Source organism: Microcaecilia unicolor, chromosome 7 (assembly GCF_901765095.1).
Source record: "Microcaecilia unicolor chromosome 7, aMicUni1.1, whole genome shotgun sequence".
In the NCBI taxonomy this organism is placed as follows: Eukaryota; Metazoa; Chordata; class Amphibia; order Gymnophiona; family Siphonopidae; genus Microcaecilia; species Microcaecilia unicolor.
Window position 1 is genome coordinate 145,572,189 of NC_044037.1, and position 21,613 is coordinate 145,593,801.

The window sequence follows — 21,613 nt, forward strand, 5'->3', positions numbered from 1 at the left end:
CAGTCTGAAAGGATGAGGGAGGGGTGGGTGAGGTGAGAAGCAGGGAGCGCTGAGAAGGTGAGGGACAGGGAGATATGCATGGTGATCAGAAAACGACAAAGCAGTACAATTTTATGGTTTATAATGGGCTAGAAAACCCAGATCTTTGTTAAGTCCTGTCTGGTGGGTGTCAAAATATTTAATCATTTTGACTTCAAAGGTCTTGCTTTCCTGTATTGTTTTAAAGTTTCCTTTCAGTATTCTCACCATAAAATCATTGGTACAGTGTTCTGGTTTTGTAAAGTGATGTCCCACAGAGGTAACACCCTGGTTGGCACTGGCAATTTTCATATGATGTGTATGTAAATTAAATCTTTTCTTCAGCATCTGGCTTGTTTCTCCAATATAGCACCCTTCGTCACATTTTTTACACTGGATGATATATATTACATTGGAAGATGAGCATGTGAAGGTGGGATCTTGTGAAATGTTTTGGCATAGTTTGCAGCTGGATATATTGCAAGGATGTGTGTCATTTTCTCTCTGTTGAGAGTTTGCTTCTCACTAGCTTGTGTTTTAAATTGGGTGGCTGTTGGAAGGCCAGCACTGGTGGGGATGGGAATATCTCTTTCAGTAATTCATGCTCCTGGAATAGTGGCTGCAGATCTCTTATGATTTTCCTCAGTTTTCCTAGCTCTGGGTTGTATGTCACTACAAGGGGGGTTCTGTCCGTAGCTTTCTTTTCCTTGTACTGTAGCAGATTTTCCCTGGGTGTTTTGAGGAAGGAGGATGCAGTCAGGCACCAGGGCAGCATCCCAATATGCTAACCTCTTTATGGCTGAACTGGAAGAGACATTTCTGAATACATATCAGACCACACCTCTAAAATACTACCGGTATATTGATGACATTTTAATGATTTGGACTGAGAGGGGAAGAAACTCTAAAACAATTTTACAGTTCTTTCAATACATACCATCCTACAATCAGATTCAAAATTGAGTACTCCCCAGAAAAAGTCAATTTTTTGGACACCACAGTTTCAATCAGCAATGGCTACATACAAACATCCATATACAGGAAACCCACAGACAAATGCAGCTACCTCCACAACTCCAGCTTCCACCCTTCACATACAAAAAAATCTATTATTCACAGCCAAGCCACAAGATACCACCATATCTGCTCTGCACCTCAAAATCCTGACTGCATCCTTCAAACAGAAAGGCTATAACCCCAAAATAATCTCCAAGAATATTGCCTCCTCCCTCAAAACACCCAGGGAAAACATGCTACATTACAAGGAAAAGAAAGTCACGGATAGAACCCCCCCTTGTAGTGACATATAAACCAGAGTTGGAAAAACTGAGGAAAATCATAAGAGATCTGCAGCCACTACTCCAGGAGCATGAATTACTGAAAGAGATATTCCCATCCCCACCAGTGCTGGCCTTCCGACAGCCACCCAATTTAAAACACAAACTACTGAGAAGCAAGCTCTCAACAGAGCCCCAAAAAGAAGAGAATGGCACACATCCTTGCAATATATCCAGCTGCAAACTATGCCAAAACATTTCACAAGACCCCACCTTCACATGCTCATCTTCCAACGTAATATATATCATCCAGTGTAAAAAATGTGATGAAGGGTGCTATATTGAAGAAACAAGCCAGATGCTGAAGAAGAGATTTAATTTACATACACATCATATGAAAAATGCCAGTGCCAACCAGGATGTTACCTCTGTGGGACAGCACTTTACAAAACCAGAACACTGTACCAATGATTTTAAGGTGAGAATACTGAAAGGGAACTTTAAAACAATACAGGAACACAAGACCTTTGAAGTCAAAATGATTAAATATTTTGACACTAACCAGACAGGACTTAACAAAGATCTGGGTTTTCTAGCCCATTATCAACCATAAAATTGTACTGCTTTGTCACCCTCTGATCACCATGCATATCTCCCTGTCCCTCACCCTCTCAGCCCTCCCTGCTTCTCACCTCACCCACCCAGACTGTCACTGAAATACTTTGATGTTTCACTTATATATGCTGTTACTTATCAAAATTTTCTTATTTCTGATCTGACAAAGAAGGGCTACCTTTGAAAGCTAATCAAAAATGTATTAAGTTAGTCCAATAAAAAAGGTATCATCTTATTTTCTTTTCTATGTTTTATTTTATTCTATCGATTATCAATGAACCCCCAAATCTCTCTTCTATCCCAATTTTCAAGTTATCAAATATCTAAACAAAGCAATGTCTATTTACTTGCAAACTACTCCCTCAGAGGAAGAAATGTTAGTATAAAATCTCTGTACCTTGAAAAACCTCTTTGATGTGTTACTACTTTGTGTGAAAACACCTAATTGTGGTATGAATAAGAATTTGTACTGCAATGTGTATTAGCAATGGTAAAAAAAATATTCTTACAGTCTAAGAGGTGCAGTTAAATAAGGCTATTTTCTGCTCATAGCCTTTATTTTTCAGCCCCTCTGTTTCAGCTAACTAAGGGGTTCTTTTACTAAAGGGTTGGCATGCAGCAATGGGCTTGTTGTGCGCCATTACGGAACTACCATTGGGCAACCGCAGGAGACTGGCGGTAGTTCCCACCCCAGCACACACTATTTCTGGAACTACAGGAATTGGTTCTATTTTTGTAGCACCGGAACTTAACTGGCGGTAATTGGCACTGCCCAGTTACCACCGAGTTAGTGCAGGATCCCCTACTGCCATCTCAATGGGTGGCAGTAAGGGCTCCCCACAGACATGGCCATGCGGTAAGTGGTTCACTTTTTTGTTAAAAATGGGCAGCCTTTTACCTGCTGCGGTAAAAAGGGGACTCAGTACACATCAAACACACTCGCTGATGCTAGCGCAAGCCCCCCTTTATCGCAGATTAGTAAAAGGGCCTCTAAGCCTTTTCAAGAGCGTGTTCACTGTTCACTTTATGCAATCATACTATTTAGATTGCTTCACTAGGTAACATGTCCATCTTATCAAGATAATGGTGGGTCCTAACAGGTATTAAATAATATCCAACCAGCAGCTTATGCTATATAGTATGGAAGGTGAACAAGAGCATGTTAGCTCCTCATTTGCATATGGCATACCTTCATTTATATTCACATACATGTAAATTTTTGAGTGTTGACAGCATCTTTTCTGACTCCATTATAAAATGCATGATAAGGCCTTTCTACATAGTTTTTCTCTTTTAGCGTACATAAGACAATCTTAATGTGCATACTAACATTTATCACATAAGCCCTTTTTATTTTACATTTTTGTGGATTTTCTTAGGTTTTATGACTGTGTAGATCAGTGATAGGTCTAAGTACAGGAAAGTAAGTATATGTGCTCAGTGTTCGGAAAAGCTGAACTCCTAAATCTGGGCACCTAATGTTAGCATTAGCACACAGCTACTGAAAAAGGAGGTGGTAAGAACTTTCACATTAAATCAGCATTAATCAGTTAATGTACAGGCTAGCTGACATGCATCCTCCTAAATATATATATATATACATATATATACACCATGTAGTTAGCATGCATCAATAGCAAAAATAATGTAAAATTCTTTAATGTATTCTGCATTAGGCCATTTTTTCTGCATTAAGGGCTAGAATCTATATATGGCGTATGAAAATTCTGCTCGAAAATTTTTTTTGCCTATGTGTATTCTATAAAGTATGCCTATATTTTATAGAATAGGCTTAAATTTATGTGCAGTATATACAACACACCCAGCATTAAGGGCTAGAATCTATATATGGCGCATGAAAATTCTGCTCGAAAAAAATATGCCTATGTGTATTCTATAAAGTATGCCTATATTTTTATTGAATAGGCTTAAATTTATGTGCAGTATGTAGAACACACCCAGCGCCTTTCCACAAGATCAAATTTAGTCGCAACCAATTGCACCATGTTTTACTTGGTGTAAATCCTGACACCTAAATTAGGCACAGAGTGGGTGTATTTTAGAAATACCCACACCCCACCCATGGCCACATCCCCTTTTCAACTATATGACTGAGAATTTAAGCGCACCATGTTACAGAATATGCTTAGGAAGTTGTACGTGTAAATCTTAATTAATGCCAATTAGTGCTGATAATTACTTGTTAACATCCAATTAACAGTGCTGATTAGCTAGTTTACCAATTAAGTTATGTGTATTGTTATAGATTACGCTTCAGTTTCTGTGTGGAAATTAAGGCACCATATATAGAATCCCAGGGTAAACATGTAATGCGGTTTAGTACAAAGGCCCCTTATGATCATAAGTTTTCAGCTGCAAATGTGTTTCAAAATTATGCTCCTAAATTTATGTCTGCCATTCATTTGCCTAGATTTATGAGCCTAGTATTGAAAATCGTTGGTAATAACTTTTTCCAACACTATATCCATCTCTTTTGACACTCAGGGGGAGATTCTATATATGGCACCTAAATCTACACGCATCCATTTACACCAACAAAATGTGGTGTAAATCCCAATGCGTAGATTTAGGTGCGCTGGGCCATATTCTATAACTAGGTGCATAAATTTCGAAATGCCCTCAAAATGACGATTTCCCTGCCCATAACTACACCTCTTTTTGCCTGTGTATGTTAGAAGTTTGGCGCACATTGTTATAGAACACGCTTAACGACTTGTGTGCCTAAATTCTAATCAGTGCCAATTAGTGCTCATTATTGTTAGTGTTGTTATCACCGCTCATTAGCTTGTTAAGTTATGCGCATTGTTATAGAATTGGTGCCGATCTCTAGGTGAGCTATATAGAATCCGGGGGTGAATTTTTAGGCTTCTAAATTTAGGGGTTTAAGGCTTCTTTTACAAATCTGCGCTACCGATTCTTGGTGCAGTAAATGAGAGGAAGCCCATTCAATTCCTATGGGTTTCCTTTCATTTGCCATGCAGGAGTTACTAGCCCGGCTTTGTAGAAGAAGCCATTAGTGACGTTTTAAGCATAAATTTAGGAACTTTCTCCCCTAGTATATTTTTGAAGAGGCCAATTTAGGCATCTAATTCACAAAGTTAAGAGCCTAAACAATTTGAAAATTGATGCCTATGTTGATAGGACATGGAACCTCCTGGAATGTCCATTATAATAAAAACATTCATATCAGTTGTGTTCCATTTTATACCAATAGATTAATAGGCGAAGCCATGAATGTTGCATATGTGTGCTAACTAGACACTCCCTGAAATAACCATGGACGACACATGGAGGGGCATAATCAAACGGGGACGACCATCTCTAAGGGCGGCCATCTCTAAGGACATTCTGGCGAAGGGGCGGGGAAACCTGTATTATCAAAACAAGATGAACGTCCATCTTTCGTTTCGATAATACAGTTGGGGACACCCAAATCTCAACAGTTAGGTCGACCTTAGAGATGGTCGACCTAAATGTTGAGATGGTCGACCTTAGAGATGGTCGTCCCCGGTTTTTGGCCATAATGGAAACCGAGGACGCCCATCTCAAAAATGACCAAATCCAAGCCCTTTGGTCATGGGAGGAGCCAGCATTCATAGTGCACTGGTCCTCCTCACATGCCAGGACACCAACCGGGCACCCTAGGGGGTACTGCAGTGGACTTCACAAATTGCTCCCAGGTGCATAGCTCCCTTACCTTGGGTGCTGAGCCCCCCCCAACCCCCTCCCAAAACCCACTCCCCACAACTGTACATCACTACCATAGCCCTTAGGGATGAAGGGGGCACCTACATATGGGTACAGTGGGTTTCTGGTGGGTTTTGGAGGGTTCACATTTACCACCACAAGTGTAACAGGTGGGGGGGGGATGGGCCTGGGTCCACCTGCCTGAAGTGCACTGCACCCACTAAAAACTGCTCCAGGGACCTGCATACTGCTGTGATGCAGTGGCGTACCAAGGGGTGGGGGCGGTCCGCCCCGTGTGTCAGTGGGTGGGGGGTGATCCGCTTCGCTCCCGCTGCTCCCACCCTACCTTTAAAAATTTTTTTGGAAACGTCGTTGCAGGCAGCGCCTCGCGTCTGCCCTGCAGACGTAAATCTCTTCGCTTCGAAGTTCGTCGTCGTCGGGCCTCACTATGTCCCGCCCTCGCGGAAATAGGAAGTTTCCTCAGAGGAGGGCGGGACATAGTGAGGCCCGATGACGACGAACTTCGAAGCAAAGAGATTTACTTCTGCAGGGCAGACACGAGGCGCTGCCTGCAACGACGCTTCAAAAAATTTTTTTTAAAGGTAGGGTGAGAGCAGGAGAGTCGGGTCGGGGGGGGGTCCTCAGATGGGAAGGGTATTGTGGGGGTTCTCACATGGGGAGGGGAGGGGGTTTTCATATGGGAGAAGGGGACTGAGTGGGGAGGGAGTTCTCAGATGGGAGAGGGGTGTTGTGGGGGTTCTCACATGGGGAGGGGAGGGGGTTTTTATATGGGAGAAGGGGACTGAGTGGGAAGGGGGTTCTCAGATGGGGGAGGGGTGTTGTGGGGGTTCTCACATGGGGAGGGGAGGGGGTTTTATATGGGAGAAGGGGACTGAGTGGGGAGGGGGTTCTCAGATGGGAGAGGGGTGTTGTGGGGGTTCTCACATGGGGAGGGGAGGGGGTTTTCATATGGGAGAGCGGGACGGGTGGGAGGGGGTCTCAGATGGGAGAGGGGTGTTGTGGGGGTTCTCACATGGGGAGGGGAGGGGGTTTTTATATGGGAGAAGGGGACTGGGGTGGGAAGGGGGTTCTCAGATGGGAGAAGGGTGTTCTGGGGGTTCTTAGATGGGGAGGGGGTTTTCAGATGGGAGAAGGGGACTGGGGTGGGGAGGAGGTTCTCAGATGGGAGAGGAGAGGGGTGTTCTTGGGGTTCTCAGATGGGAGAAGGGGTGGGGAGGGGGTTCTCAGATGGGAGAAGGGAAGGGGTTCTCAGATGGGAGGAGGGGGCTCTCAAATGGGAGAAGGGGCTGGAACTGGGGTCTGGAAAATGGGGCATGCCTGGGTCAGGTGGGAGAATGGGTCGGGCTGAAAAGGGGGGCAAGGCATGTGGATGAAGGGGGCTGAAACTGGAGGCTGAAGGAGGGTAGGTGGGATAAGGGGGCTAGTACTGGGACTGGGGGCTGAAAAGGAGACAGGGAGAAGTGGCTGGGGCTGAAGCTCAGGACTGGTGACAGAAAAGGGCTGGGGTTGAAACTGGGGGCTAAAAAGGGGACAGGGAGAAGTGGCTGGGGGCTAAAGCTCGGGACTGGTGGGAGAAAAGGACTGGGGCTGAAACTGGGGACTGGTGGGATAGTGGGGCTGGAACTGGGGGCTGAAAAAAAGGGGCAGAGAGGGGACAGATCCTGGATGGAAGGGGGAGTGAGAGGGAGGGCAAATGGTGGATTGAGCGCACAGAGAAAAAGGGCAGACAGTGGATGGAAGCGATAGAAAGGGCAGAGAGTGAATGGAAGGGGGAGAGATAGAGGGCAGATGTAGATGGGAGAGAGGGCAGACAATGGATGGAGGGGACAGCAGAGAGGGCAGACACTGGATGGCAGACAGAGAACAAAGACAGATGCTGGATGGAAGGAAGACAGTGAAAAGAAGATGAGGAAAGCAGAAACCAGAGACAACAAACTGTAAATAAAATATATTTTTTTATTTTTTTGCTTTAGGATAAAGTAGTATTGTAGCTGTGTTAATGTTTATAATAGAACATGTAAACAAGGTAATCTTTTTATTGGACTAATTTTAATACATTTTGGCTAACTTTCGGAGAACAAAACCCCCTTCCTCAGGTCCGGATAGGATATTGTAACAACACTATACTGTATTGACCTGAGGAAGGATGTTTTGGCCTCTGAAAGCTAAATGTATTAGTCCAATAAAATGGTATTATTTTATTTTCTATATTTGTTTTATTTCTATTTGTTAATTTGTAAAGAGGTGATTGGTACTTGTTAGTTTTTTCAAATTTACATCTCCTGTCTTTATGTTTTGCACAGTACTAGGGGACATTTTCTGTTTCTGTGGTGTTGCATTGTATGCAGAGTCTGCCATCTTGGGGGTTCAGTTTAATTTTTGTCTAAATAGAAAGTTTATTATTGCTTATTCTATAGTGGATTAGGGTGTGTCTGTGTTTGTGAAAAAGACATGGCTTTCGGTTGGCATTGACTTTGCAAGATGGACGATCTGTGTTATTCTGCCTGGTTTTGTTTTACAGTAGGTGAATTGATGTTCTAGTGCTCACTGTAGTGTTTAAGATGCTTTCCTTTTCCTTGTGTGACTTGTAGACATTACTGCTTATGGTATGCTAGAATTGCTCTATAGGTCCTGAGTGTTTTGTATTCTCGGCATGCCTAGTACTAGATTTTGGAGGGGGGGTGTTATAAAATGACCGGCCCCGGGTGTCAACTACCCTAGGTACGCCACTGCTGTGATGGAGATGGGTATGACATTTGAGACAGGCATAGAGGCTGGAGAAAAATGTTTTTTAATTTTTTTTAGGGTGGGAGGGGGTTGGTGACCACTGGGGGAGTAGGGGGAGGTCATCCCCTATTCCCTCTGGTGGTCATCTGGTCAGTTTGGGCACCTTTTTGAGGCTTGGTCGTGAAAAAAATGGACCAAGTAAAGTCGACCAAATGCTCATGAGGAACACCCTTCTTTTTTCCATTATAGGCCGAGGACGCCCATCTCTTAACCACGCCCATGTTCCACCTTCGGTACATTGCTGACAGGCCCCCGTGAACTTTGGTCATCCCCGCGACAGAAAGCAGTTGAGGACGCAAAAAATCGGCTTTCGATTATGCCAATTTGGGCGACCTCAGGAGAAGGACGCCCATCTCCCGATTTTGTCAGAAGATGGGCATCCTTCCCTTTTGAAAATAAGCTAGATAGTAGTATTCAGCTATGATAATACACTGATTTTTTTTATACCTATATAGGAAGGGATCTGTATCAGAGTCTTTAAGTTTTCTTTGCTAATTTCAGTCACCCTCTGAGAGATCTGTTGCTCTAGAGTTTCCAGTTGATCAAAGTCAGGAACAGAGATAGCAAAATCTGGGATAAGAGAAATGGTTTGTAGTTCTGTGACATCAGCATTCTTAGCTCCAATAGCAAAAGGTATAACTCCACTATTCTTCACAGCTGCTGATGGCCTCCTTACATCATCGCTTGATTTTCCAGCAGTCAGTAGAATAAGGAATTGAGGGACTCCTTCTGCTGCTCTGCTTCCTGCTTGGCTAGTGAAAACATTTTGTGTTACATAGTCCAGGGCTTCACCAGTATTGAGTGAAGTTCCTCCCAGCAGAGATAGGCGTTGAATAGCATTAAGCACCCCTAGACGGTCCGCGTATGTATTCAGATAGAAGCTGACTTTGGCATCATCACTATACTGGACCACAGCAATTCTGACTTTGTCTGGACCCACATCAAGTTTTTCAACAACACTTAGCAGAAAATTGACCATCAGGATTAAATTCCCCCAATGTCATCAGAGCTATCAAGCAGAAACACAATGTCCTTTTTCTGGTTATCAGCATCTATTGATTGTTTCCCAGGTTTATGGTAGAAGGAATGATAAACAAAAGAGGGTTAAATTAGTACAACTGATATTCAAAGATGAAAATATAAAAAGAGATTTATAAATTTACCTGCCTGTATATGGTCAAAACCTTAAGCTCTCAGTTTTGATGAGGGAACATTCTATAACTACAGTGCGTTGAATGTGCATAGTGTTTAACATTTTTTTATGATATATTTTTTCTGAATAGTAATATTAAACGTTAAGCACCAATTATTTTTAAAATAGAAGAAAAAACCGTATAAGTTAAAGATGAATACAAGCCAGAGAAGAAACAAAAGAAAAAAAAATCAAAAGGTTCCTGGATCAGCCATTCAAAATATATAATGTAACTTTCTTAAGTTCTGAACTGTGCCATTACTATAGAATTGCAATAACCCTACAGTTTTTCTCAGTTCTCCTCAGTTCATCTCTTTGGTAACTCTTAAGCAGGAGTCAAATAATTATCATGTTTTAATAGGAGAAGATATATTTGAACTTGGAAAGTAGAATACTGAAATGACACTTCCATTTTAGAACCAAAATGACCATTAAAACATTAACCTCAGCTGTGTGAGGGTTTTTAAAAAACATTTTGACTTAAAATAAAAAGGTTTTCCATTGCCGTCTACAATGAAATATTTCTATTTTACATAGTTATTCAACTGTGATGGCGCCTCAACATTTTGTCCGAGGTTGATATTGGAAAGTACTTACATGATCAGTGGTAGTGCTTACATAAGTGCTTTTTAAAGCAAATTTTGGACACATAGATAACTTTGGCTGTTTATGCTGCTAAATGGCCAGTTATTCATTTTGATTTGAGGCATGATTTGGAGCTGCAAACTGTCAATACAAAAATTATACAGTGAACAACAGTATTCAAGCTGCTCACTGAATAATGTAACCATCAAAGTTTGACTGCACAAATATGTAGCAATTGAAGCCTTAAGAGGTTATGTTTATAACAGATAGCCTAATTTGGAGGATCAAGTAACACCTACTTAAAGGCAATTTTATGAAGACTCATAGATGTCTATATGTTTTTATAAAATAACATCACAAAAGCAGCTGACATTACAGCTAAAATTGTGGCCATGAACTGTACATTTACATCTGCTTGAGAGCTGCTAGATAAATGCATATGTGTACCCAAACTCCTCCTTCAAACACGCCTACACTAGGGTTGTGTAAAAGAACACACTTTCATGTCACCATGGCACTCATTTTCGAAGCAGATGGACATCTCAAAATGGCCAAAAAAAACCCCATGCATCTGCTGAAAAAATCCAAATCACGATTTTTGAAAGGCAGAATTTGTAGAGTTTACACTGCAGTTCCTCCAATAGCAAGGGGGCTATGGGAGACATGTTTTGGGGTGAGACTAGGGTGGGCCCAAAATTAGTACATCTTTCAACAATAATGGAACAGGAAGAACAGTCCAAAGGCAAAAAAGAAAGACATTTGTTTATCTAGACCTGTTTTCAATCCATGCCTGGGTACAAAAAAGTGCTCTGATTGAGCAACTGACCACTGAAGGGATTGAAGGCGTGACTCCTCCTTATCTCCCAGTGTATGACACCTTCCAATATTATGGCTATTCCTAAACATTTACATGCATAACGTGTGTAATGTAAGCACCTAGGTTATAGAATTGTCCCTGATTATGCAGGCACATTAAGTCTTTGCAGGCTTTGCAGGTTTGAATCATCCTAATGAGCTGTGATAATATATTAGATTTTAGATTCAGAATAACGTGGTTATACCAATAGCAGGTGGTACTTACAGAATGCTTGAAATTGCTTTATGTAAAGCCAGTTTCCTTTCACATTATGTGTGTAATTTTGAAACTCATAGATGTAATTTTGAAGTTAGGAATATTGGACCCAAACTTAATGAGATATATGTGACATGGAGGAGCATTTTCGATATGGCGTCTAAATCTGACTCTGGATGTTTTGTGGAAAACATTCAAAAATCCAGTAGCAAACATAAGGGGTTGTTTACTAAAGCTTAGCTCAAGTTATCTGCAGCAGGGCCCATAGAAATAAAATGGGCCCTGCTGCAGATAATTCGAGCTAAGCTTTATTAAACAGGGGGGATAGCCATTTTTGAACATGAAAACATCTTTTTTTTTTCAGAAATGGCCATTTGCTAGATATGTTGTGCTCAGTGCGTCTATCTTTTTGGATAAATTTGAAAAAAAAAATGTCCAAGTGAAAAACATACAAAATCAAGCCATTGGGATGTAGGAGGAGCCAGCATTCTTAGTAGACTGGCTACACAGACATCCCAGCAGAGCGTGGGGCACCCTAAGGGCATTGCAGTGGACTTCACATAAAAGGTCCCAGGTACATATCTTACCATTACCCCCTTATACTGTATGGTGAGCCCTCTAAAACCTACCAAAAGCCTACTGTACCAAAGTGTTTACCATTACAATACCCTTATGTCTGCAAATGTCACCTACAGGTAGGCACAGTAGATTTTTGGTGGGTTTTGGAGGGCTCACACTTTCCACTACAAGTGTAACTGAGTGGGTTATGGGCCTGGGTCCCCTTCTCTACAGTGCACCGCACCAACCATTAAGCTACTCCAGAGACCTGCTTGCTGCTCTAAAAGGACTGACCATAATATCTGAAGCTGTCATAGAGCCTGGTATATACTGTTCTTTTACATCTCTGGGGAGTTGGAGGGGGTCAGTGGCCACTGGGGGAGAAAGAGGCATCATGCCTTAATCTCTCCAGTGGTCATTCGGTTTTTTGGGGCACCTTTTTGTTACTTAGGCATTATTAAAACAGGTCTAGCCCCAAATATCTAGGTTTTAGCCCTGGGCATTTTTGCTTTGTTCCATTATAGCATAAAGTGTTAGGAATGTCCAAATTCTGCCCCCAACATGCCCCCTTGTGATTTGGATGTACTTCAGAAGAACTGCATAAAGAAACATCTTAAAATGGGTTTTCAAAATAGCAATTTGGATGTTTCAGGAAAAAAAAGTAAAAATGCCTCTTTATGTTACATTTTGGACGCATTTCTTTTTTGAAAATGAGCCCCTAGTTCTGAATAGTCAATTGCATTTATCTGGGTATATTCAGCTTCAATATAGTTACTGTATATTAATCACCAAAAACTATAGTAACTATGACAAATATTCTGAAACCTTTAGAACCTTTAATATGACAATTTATTAATACAATACTGATACAATATAAAGTACTAATACAATATTGCTTTCTGCTCCCCACACATCTCTCATTCATTACACCATATATACAGGTCACAAACATACTTCTGAACCAATTACCATTCATTCCTCAAAGTGAACATACTCTAACATCAGTTAAAATCAATATCATTCACTACTGCCTCTTCAGACAGAACCTTGCTTGACTTGGAATAACCCTGAAATAATTGTTTATCATTATTCAATATTAGATCCAAAATAAACAGTTCCTGCGTAAGCTTCATAATATATCTGCTTATCCTTTGAACATAATTGTTTTATCAACTTGATACAATCATAAACTGGTTGACTTCCTTTAGGCAAAATATATACAAAACTAGTAAAAAAGGCCCGATTCTGACACAAATGAAATGGGCGCTAGCAAGGGTTTCCTCGGCGTGTGTATGTTTGAGAGAGTGTGTGTGAGAGTGACTGTGTGAGAGAGAGTGAATATGCGAGTGTGTGTGTGTGACAGAGAGAGAGTGAGAATGGGTGCGAGTGTGTCTGTGAGAGAGAGAGTGTGTGTGATTCTCTTGTCTCCCCTGCCCCCCTGCAGCCACCCAGCAATTCTCCTGTCTCCCCTGCCCCCCCCTCCAAGCCACCCAGCGATTCTCCTCTCTCCCCCTCCAACCACCCAGCGATTCTCCTCTCTCCCTGCCCCTCTCCAGCCACCCAGCGATTCTCCTCTCTCCCCCTGCCCCCCAGCCACCCAGTGATTCTCCTCTCTCCCCTGCCCCCCCCCCCTGCAGCCACCCAGCGATTCTCCTGTCTCCCCTGCCCCCCTCCATCCACCCAGCGATTCTCCTCTCCCCTGCCCCCCCTCCAGCCATCCAGCGATTCTCCTCTGTCCCCTGATTACCCCCGTCGAAGTGGCCGCGTTATTGAAAGCCCTGTCCGTCTGTAGCCTTCCCTTCGAGTTCGTTCCCTCAGAGTCCTGCCCTTGCGGAAAGAGGAAATGACGTCAGAAGGCAGGACTCTGAGGGAACGAACTCAAAGGGAAGGCTGGAGACGGGCAGGGCTTTCAATGACGCGGCCACTTCAATGGAGGTAGTCAGGGGAGCGAGGAAAATCACTGGGTGGCTGGACGGGGGTAGGGGAGTGAGGAGAATCACTGGGTGGCTGGAGGGGGGGGCAGGGGATCAGGGCTTGCTCCCGTTGTTCTTTTTTGCCGCTGCCGTTCAGCTGTCACTGGTGTCCACGAAGGGCTGAAGCTGCTTCCGCGGTACATTTCTGTAACAGATTGACAGAAGCGTCCTTGAGATCATCATCTCAGCCCTCTCTTGTGTATTTTGGTCGCGCGCTTCCCGCCTCCCTGCTTCGAATAGGAATATCTCCTGACGTCAAGTAAGCAGGCTTCTACTGTGGGAGAGTGACGTCAGGAGATGGTTACAAACGCAGGCAGAGACATTGGAATGTTGCGAGAGCAAATTATTATATTAGATATCCACATGCATAAGTACATAAGTACATAAATATTGCCATACTGGGAAAGACCACAGGTCCATCAAGCCCAGCATCTTGTTTCCAACAGTGGCCAATCCAGTTCACAACTACATGGCAAGATCTAAAAAAAGTACAAAAAAGGTTTATGCTGCATATCCCAGAAATAAGCAGTGGATTTTCCCCAAGTCCATTTAATAATGGTCTATGGACTTTTCCTTTAGGAAGCCGTCCAAACCATTTTAAACCCCGCTAAGCTTACCATTTTACCACATTCTCTGGCAAGGAATTCCAGAGCTTAATTACACGTTGAGTGAAGAAAAATGTTCTCTGATTCGTTTTAAATTTACTACTTTGTAGCTTCATTGAAATCCCCCTAGTCCTAGTATTTTTGGAAAGAGTAAACAGACACTTTTTGAGCTTATTTTCGAAAGAGATCGCCGGCCATCTTCCGACACAAATCGGGAGATGGCCGGCGATCTCCTGATCTCGGCCAAATCGGTATAATCGAAAACCGATTTGGCCGGCCCCCAACTGCTTTTCATCATGGAGCCGGCCAATCTTCAGGGGAGGGTACAGAAGGTGGGACCGGGGTGGGGTGGGGGTGGGACAGGACGGGGGCATGGTTACGAGATAGCCGGCTTCACCCCATAATGGAAAAAAGATGGCCGGCTCAGACGAGCATTTCGCTGGCTACACTTGGTCCATTTATTTTTAGGTCCAAGTCACAAAAAGTGCCCCAAGTGACCAGATGACCACCGGAGGGAATCGGGGATCACCTCCCCTTACTCCCCCAGTGGTCACCAAACCCTCCTACCCCCAAAAAAAATTCTTTTAAATTTTTTGCCAGCCTGTATGCCAGCCTGAAATGTCATACCCAGCTCCCTGACAGCAGTAGGCAGGTCCCTGGAGCAGTATTAGTGGGTACAGTGCACTTCAGGCAGGTGGACCAAGGCCCATCCCCCCCACCTGCTCCACTTGTGGTGTTAATGTTGAGCCCTCCAAAAAACCCCAAACCCACTGTATCCACATGTAGGTGCCCCCCTTCACCCCTTAGGGCTATGGTAATGGTGTAGAGTTGTGGCGAGTGGGTTTTGGGGGGCTCAATACCCAAGGTAAGGGAGCTATGCACCTGGGAGCTACTTTTATTATTTTTTTTAATTTCTAGAAGTGCCCCCTAGGGTGCCCGGTTGGTGTCCTGGCATGTGAGGGGGCCAGTGCACTACAAATGTTGGCTCCTCAAACGACAAAAGCCTTGCATTTCGCCGGGTTTGAGACGGCCGGGCCCAGTTTCCATTATGGCTGAAAAATGAAGCCGGCCATCTCCTCTACACCCGGCGATCGATTTAGCCGGCCCCAACCGTATTTCAAAAATACGGTTGGCTCTGCCCTCTTGCGGAGCCGGCCCCGAAGGTGGCCAGCCATCTATTGGCTGGCGCTGTTCGATTATGCCCCTCTTTACGTCTAAATTTTTCACTCCACTCTTTATTTTATAGACCTCTATCATATCTCCCCTCAGCTGTATTTTCTCCAAGCTGAAGAGCCCTAGCCGCTTTAGCCTTTCTTCATAGGGAAGTCATCCCATCCCTTTATCATTTTGTCGCCTTTCTCTGCACCTTTCTAATTCCACTATATCTTTTTTGAGATGCGGTGACCAGAATTGAACACAATATTTGAGGTGCGGATCGCACCATGGAGCAATACAAAGGCATTTATAACGTCCTCATTTTTGTTTTCCATCCCTTTCCTAATAATACCAACATTCTATTTGCTTTCTTACCACCGCCGCAGCACACTACTACTACTACTTATCACTTCTATAGCTCTACAAGGCATATGCAGCACTGTACATCATACACATAAAGACAGTCCCTGCGCAAGAGCTTACAATCTAAATAAGACAGGTAACAGACAGAACAATTAAGAGGCAAGAGGAATTAAAGAGGAGGGATAAAGGTACAGGCAAGTGAACAGTGGTTAGGACTCAAAGCAGCGTCAAAGAGGTGGGCTTTTAGCTTGAACTTAAAAACCGCCAAAGACGGGGCTAGACGTACCATGCTCGGGATGTCTATTCCAGGCATGTGGTGCAGCGAGATGGAAGGAATGGAGTCTGGAATTAGCAGTAGAGGAGAAGGGGACAGACAAGAGAGATTTGTCAACAGAACGGAGTGCTCGAGGAGGGGTGTAGGGAGAGACAAGAGTGGAGAGGTACTGGGTAGCAGCGGAGTGAATACACTTATAGGTCAGTAAAAGAAGTTTGAATTGAATGCGGAAACGGATAGGGAGCCAGTGAAGTGATTTGAGGAGAGGGCTAATGTGAGCAAAGTGACTTTGGCAGAAAATGAGTCGTGCAGCAGAGTTTTGGATTGATTGAAGAGGAGAGAGATGGCTAAGTGGGAGGCCAGTGAGAAGCAGGTTGCAATAGTCTAGGCGAGAGGTGATAAGAGTGTGGATGAGGATTCTGGTAGAGTGCTCAGAGATGAAGGGACAGATCTTGCTGATGTTATAGAGAAAGAAATGACAGGTTTTGGCAATCTGCTGAATGTGAGCAGAGAAGGAGAGAGAGGAGTCGAAGATGACCCCAAAGTTACGAGTTGATGAGACAGGGAGAATGAGAGTGCCATCCACAGAAATGGAGAAAGGGGGGAGAGGAGAGGTGGGTTTAGGGGGAAAGATGAGAAGCTCAGTCTTGACCATATTAAGCTTTAGATGACGTTGAGACATCCAGGCAGCGATGTCAGACAGGCAGGCTGAAACATCGGTCTGGATGCTGGTTGAGATTTCGGGGGTAGAGAGGTAGATCTGGGAGTCGTCAGCATAGAGATGGTATTGAAAGCCATGGGATGATATCAGAGAGCCAAGGGAGGAAGTGTAGATAGAGAATAGGAGAGGACCGAGAACAGAACCTTGAGGTACTCCGATTGGTAGTAGGATAGAAGTGGAAGAGGATCCACCTGAGTGTACACTAAAGGTGCGAACTGAGAGGTAGGAGGAGAACCAGGAAAGAATAGAGCCCTGGAATCCAAGTGAAGACAGTGTATCAAGGAGTAGGCTGTGGTCAACAGTGTCAAAAGCGGCAGATAGATCGAGAAGGATGAGGATAGAATAGAGACCTTTGGATTTAGCCAGTAACAGGTCATTGGAAACTTTTGTAAGTGCAGTTTCAGTAGGGCAAAAGCCAGATTGGAGTGGGCCAAGAACGGCATGAGATGAGAGAAAGTCAAGACAGCGGTGATGAACGGCACGTTCAAATATCTTGGAGAGGAAGGGGAGGAGGGAGATGGGTCGATAGTTGGAAGGACATGTAGGGTCAAGTGAGGGCTTCTTAAGGAGTGGTGTGACCACAGCATGTTTGAAGGCATTGGGAACGGTCGCAGTGGAAAGTGAAAGTTTAAGGATATGACAGATAAAAAGGGTAAGAGTAGGAGAGATGGTGTTAAGGTGGATAGGAATGGGATCAGAGGAACAGGTAGTTCATTTAGAGGAGGAGAGAAGGTGTGACTTCAGGAAAGGACGAAAAGGATGGAGGGGATGGGGAGATAGGGGAAGGGATAAGGAGAGGGAGAGTTGGGGGTGGCTTGGTTGAGAATTCAAGGTTTATCTTCTGAACTTTATCCTGGAAGAACTCAGCTAGGGTTTGAGGAGATAGTGAGGGGGAGTTGGGGATGGAGACGCCTTGAGGAGAGAGTTCAGTGTGGCGAAGAGAAGTCGAGGGTTTGAGCTGAGAGAATTAGTCAGCTGGATGTAATAGTCCTATTTGGCAAGCAAAAGAGCAGATTGGAATGAGGTCAGCATAAACTTGAAGTGTATGAAGTCAGCAAGGGCACGAGATTTCAGCCAGAGGCGTTCGGCAGAGCGTGCACAGGAATGTAGGTAGCGGATTTTAGAGGTCAGCCATGGCTGGGGTTTGGTACGTCTTATAGGACGGGGTATGAGAGGTGCAAGAGTGTCTAAAGCAGAGGATAGAATAGTATTGTAGGAGGAGATGGCTTCCTTGACAGATTTGGATGGTGCAGTGGTAGAGAAAAGGTTCAAGACATAGGAGGATAGGGTAGTAGGGTCAATGGCCTGGAGAATCCTAGATAGATTGGTTAAGATTGGACGGGGTTGTGCAGGAGGAAGTTTAAGTGTGAAGGTTATTAGATGATGGTCAGAGAGGGGAAGATCTGAGGCAAAGGAAATGGAGGGAGAGCAGTTATAAGAGAATGTAAGATCAAGACAGTGACCATTCTGGTGAGTAGGGGAAGTGGAGCATAGTTGGAGATTGAAGGAGGATGTTAAGGCAAGGAGCTAGGAGACGTAAGAGTTGGAGGGATCATTAACATGAATGTTAAAGTCACCAAGAATGAGGGAGGGGGAAGAAGGATCATGAAAGAAGGAAAGCCAAGCATCAAAGTCACTGAGAAAGGATGAAAGGGACTTATCAGGGGAACGATAAATAACTGCTATTCGAAGAGGCAAAGGAGTGAATAGGCAGATGGAGTGGACTTCAAAGGAAGAAAAGCAGAGAGACTGAGGTGGCAGAAGAGATTGAAATTTGGAAGAAGGCGAGAGTAATAGTCCAACACCACCACCACGGCCAGTAGGGCGAGGAGTATGGGAGAAGAGATAACCACCATGGCAGAGGGCTGTGACTGAGCAGAAGGTTTCAACGTATCATCAACGACAACACCTAGATCCCTTTCTTGGTCAGTGACTCCTAACATGGAACCTTGCATTACGTAGCTATAATTCGGGTTCCTCTTTCCCACATGCATCACTCTGCATTTGCTCATATTAAACGTCATCTGCCATTTAGACGCCCAGTCTCCCAGTCTTGTAATGTCCTCTTATAATTTTTCACAATCCTCTTGCGATTTAACAACTTTGAATAACTTTGTGTCATCAGCAAATTTAATTACCTCACTAGTCACTCCCATCTCTAGATCATTTATAAATATGTTAAAAAGCAGCAGTCCCAGCACAGACCCCTGAGGAACCCCACTAACTACCCTTCTCCATTGAGAATACTGACCATTTAACCCTACTCTCTGTTTTCTTTTAACCAGTTTTTAATCCACAATAGGACACTACCTCCTATCCCGTGACTCTCTAATTTCCTCTGGATTCTTTCATGAGGTACTTTGTCAAACGCCTTTTGAAAATCCAGATACACAATACCAACCGGCTTGCCTTTATCCACATGTTTGTTCAGTGCCGTAGCAAGGGCGGCTGACACCTGGGGCGGGTCGCAGCTGCACCCCCCCCCCCCCCCCCGGGTGCAGCACGGCGCCCCCCCCCCCCCTCGGCGCGCACCCTCCATCCGGTGCACCCTTCCCCCCCGGAGTGCATTGTTACTTACTTTAGAAGCGAGGGGTGGGCGAGAGGGCCGATCCGCCCCCGAGTCCACGTCGCTGGGAGCTGCGTCGGCTTCATTGGTTCCTTGCTCTCTCTGCCCTGGAACAGGAAGTAACCTGTTCCGGGGCAGAGGGAGCAAGGAACCAACGGAGACGACACCCCCCCCAGCAGCGTGCACCCGGGGCAGACCACCCACCGCCCCTCCCTTCCTACGCCACTGTGTTTGTTCACCACTTGAAAGAAATATAATAGATTGGTTAGGCATGATTTCCCTTCACTAAATCCATGTTGGCTTTGTCTCATTAATCCATGCTTTTGAATGTGCTCTGTAATTTTGTTCTTTATAATAGTCTCTACCATTTTGCCCGGCACCAACGTCAGGCTCACCAGTCTATAATTTCCCAGATCACCTCTAGAACCTTTTTTAAAAATTGGCGTTACATTAGCCACCCTCCAATCTTCTGGTACCATGCTCGATTTTAAAGATAAATTACATATTACTAATAATAGTTCTGCCAGTTCATTTTTCAATTCTATCAGTACTCTGGGATGGATACATCCGGTCCATGCGATTTGCTATTCTTCAATTTGTCAATTTGCCCCATTACATCCTCCAGGTTTATAGAGATTTCATTCAGTTTCTCCGACTCGTCAGCTTTGAATACCATTTCTGGCACCGGTATCTCTACCAAATCTTCCTTGGTGAAGACTGTTGCAAAGAATTCATTTAATCTCTCTATGACTTTGTCATCCCTGATTGCCCCTTTTACCTCTCGGTCATCTAGCGATCCAACCAATTCTTTTGCCGGCTTCCTGCTTTAATATGCATCCAGTTTCTCCTATATAAGCACGCAAATATGGAATCAATTACCAAAATCCATAAAAACAACCCACAACATAATTAATTTCTGTAAATTATTGAAAACCAACCTATTCAAAAAAGCATACCAAAATAATCCATCCTAAATGCCAGTTAATAAAATTTACACCGGATCTACACAAAACGTAACTCTTTATTTTCTGATTGTCCATACTAATTTATCATGATTGTTCATGCTAATTTATCACGAATGAAGTTTAATCCAATACCTTTTATTTCTTATTATGAAAATGAACTTCCTTTACCTGAATACCTAATCCACTCTGTCTCCTCTACCTTAACTATGTATTTCTCTTTTCCGGAATTGGTGATCATCATTATGGAGCAATGTAAGCCACAGTGAGCCTGCAAATAGGTGGGGAAATGTGGGATACAAATGCTACAAATAAATAAATAAATATACCTAAAAAAAAATTTACTATGTGTTTTTGCCTCCAACGCAATCTTTTTTTCAAAGTCCCTCTTTGCTTTCCTTATCAGCGCTTTGCATTTGACTTGACATTCCTTATGCTGTTTCTTATTATTTTCAGTCGATTCCTTCTTCCATTTTCTGAAGGATTTTCTTTCAGCTCTAATAGCTTCCTTCACCTCAGTTTTTAACCATGTCGGCTGTTGTTTGGTCTTTCTTCCTCCTTTTTTAATACACAGAATATATTTGGCCTGGGCTTCCAGGATGGTATTTTTGAACAGCATCCATGCCTGATGTAAATTTTTGACCCTCGTAGCTGTTCCTCTAAGTTTTTTTTTCACCGTTCTTCTCATTTTATCATAGAGGGGCATAATCAAATGGCACCAGCCATCTACATGGGCGGCCATCTATATGACCGGAGCTGCAAACAGCGGTGCCTAACCGTATTATCGAAAAAGATGGCCGGCCATCTTTCGTTTCGATAATACGGTTGGGGCCGGCCAAATGTCAGAGATGGCCGGCATCGGTTTTCACCGATAATGGAAACCGAGGCCGGCCATCTCAAACCCGGCCAAATCCAAGGCATTTGGTCATGGGAGGGGCCAGCATTTGTAGTGCACTGGTCCCCCTCACATGCCAGGACACCAATCGGGCACCCTAGGGGGCACTGCAGTGGACTTCATTAATAGCTCCCAGGTACATAGCTCCCTTCCCTTGGGTGCTGAGCCCTCCAAATCGCCCCCCAAAACCCACTCCCCACAACTGTACACCACTACCATAGCCCTTAGGGGTGAAGGGGGACACCTACATATGGGTACAGTGGGTT

At 44.0% G+C, this 21,613-nt stretch overlaps 1 protein-coding gene across 1 annotated transcript in view; it reads right to left on the reverse strand.

Annotated features, from left to right (window-relative positions):
• Positions 1-21,613, reverse strand: part of COL6A3 (collagen type VI alpha 3 chain) — a 722,910-nt gene that overhangs the window by 636,371 nt on the left and 64,926 nt on the right. Inside the window, 2 exon segments of the mRNA XM_030209050.1 lie at positions 8,874-9,419; positions 9,422-9,478. Of these exon segments, the coding sequence (XP_030064910.1) occupies positions 8,874-9,419; positions 9,422-9,478 (603 nt within the window).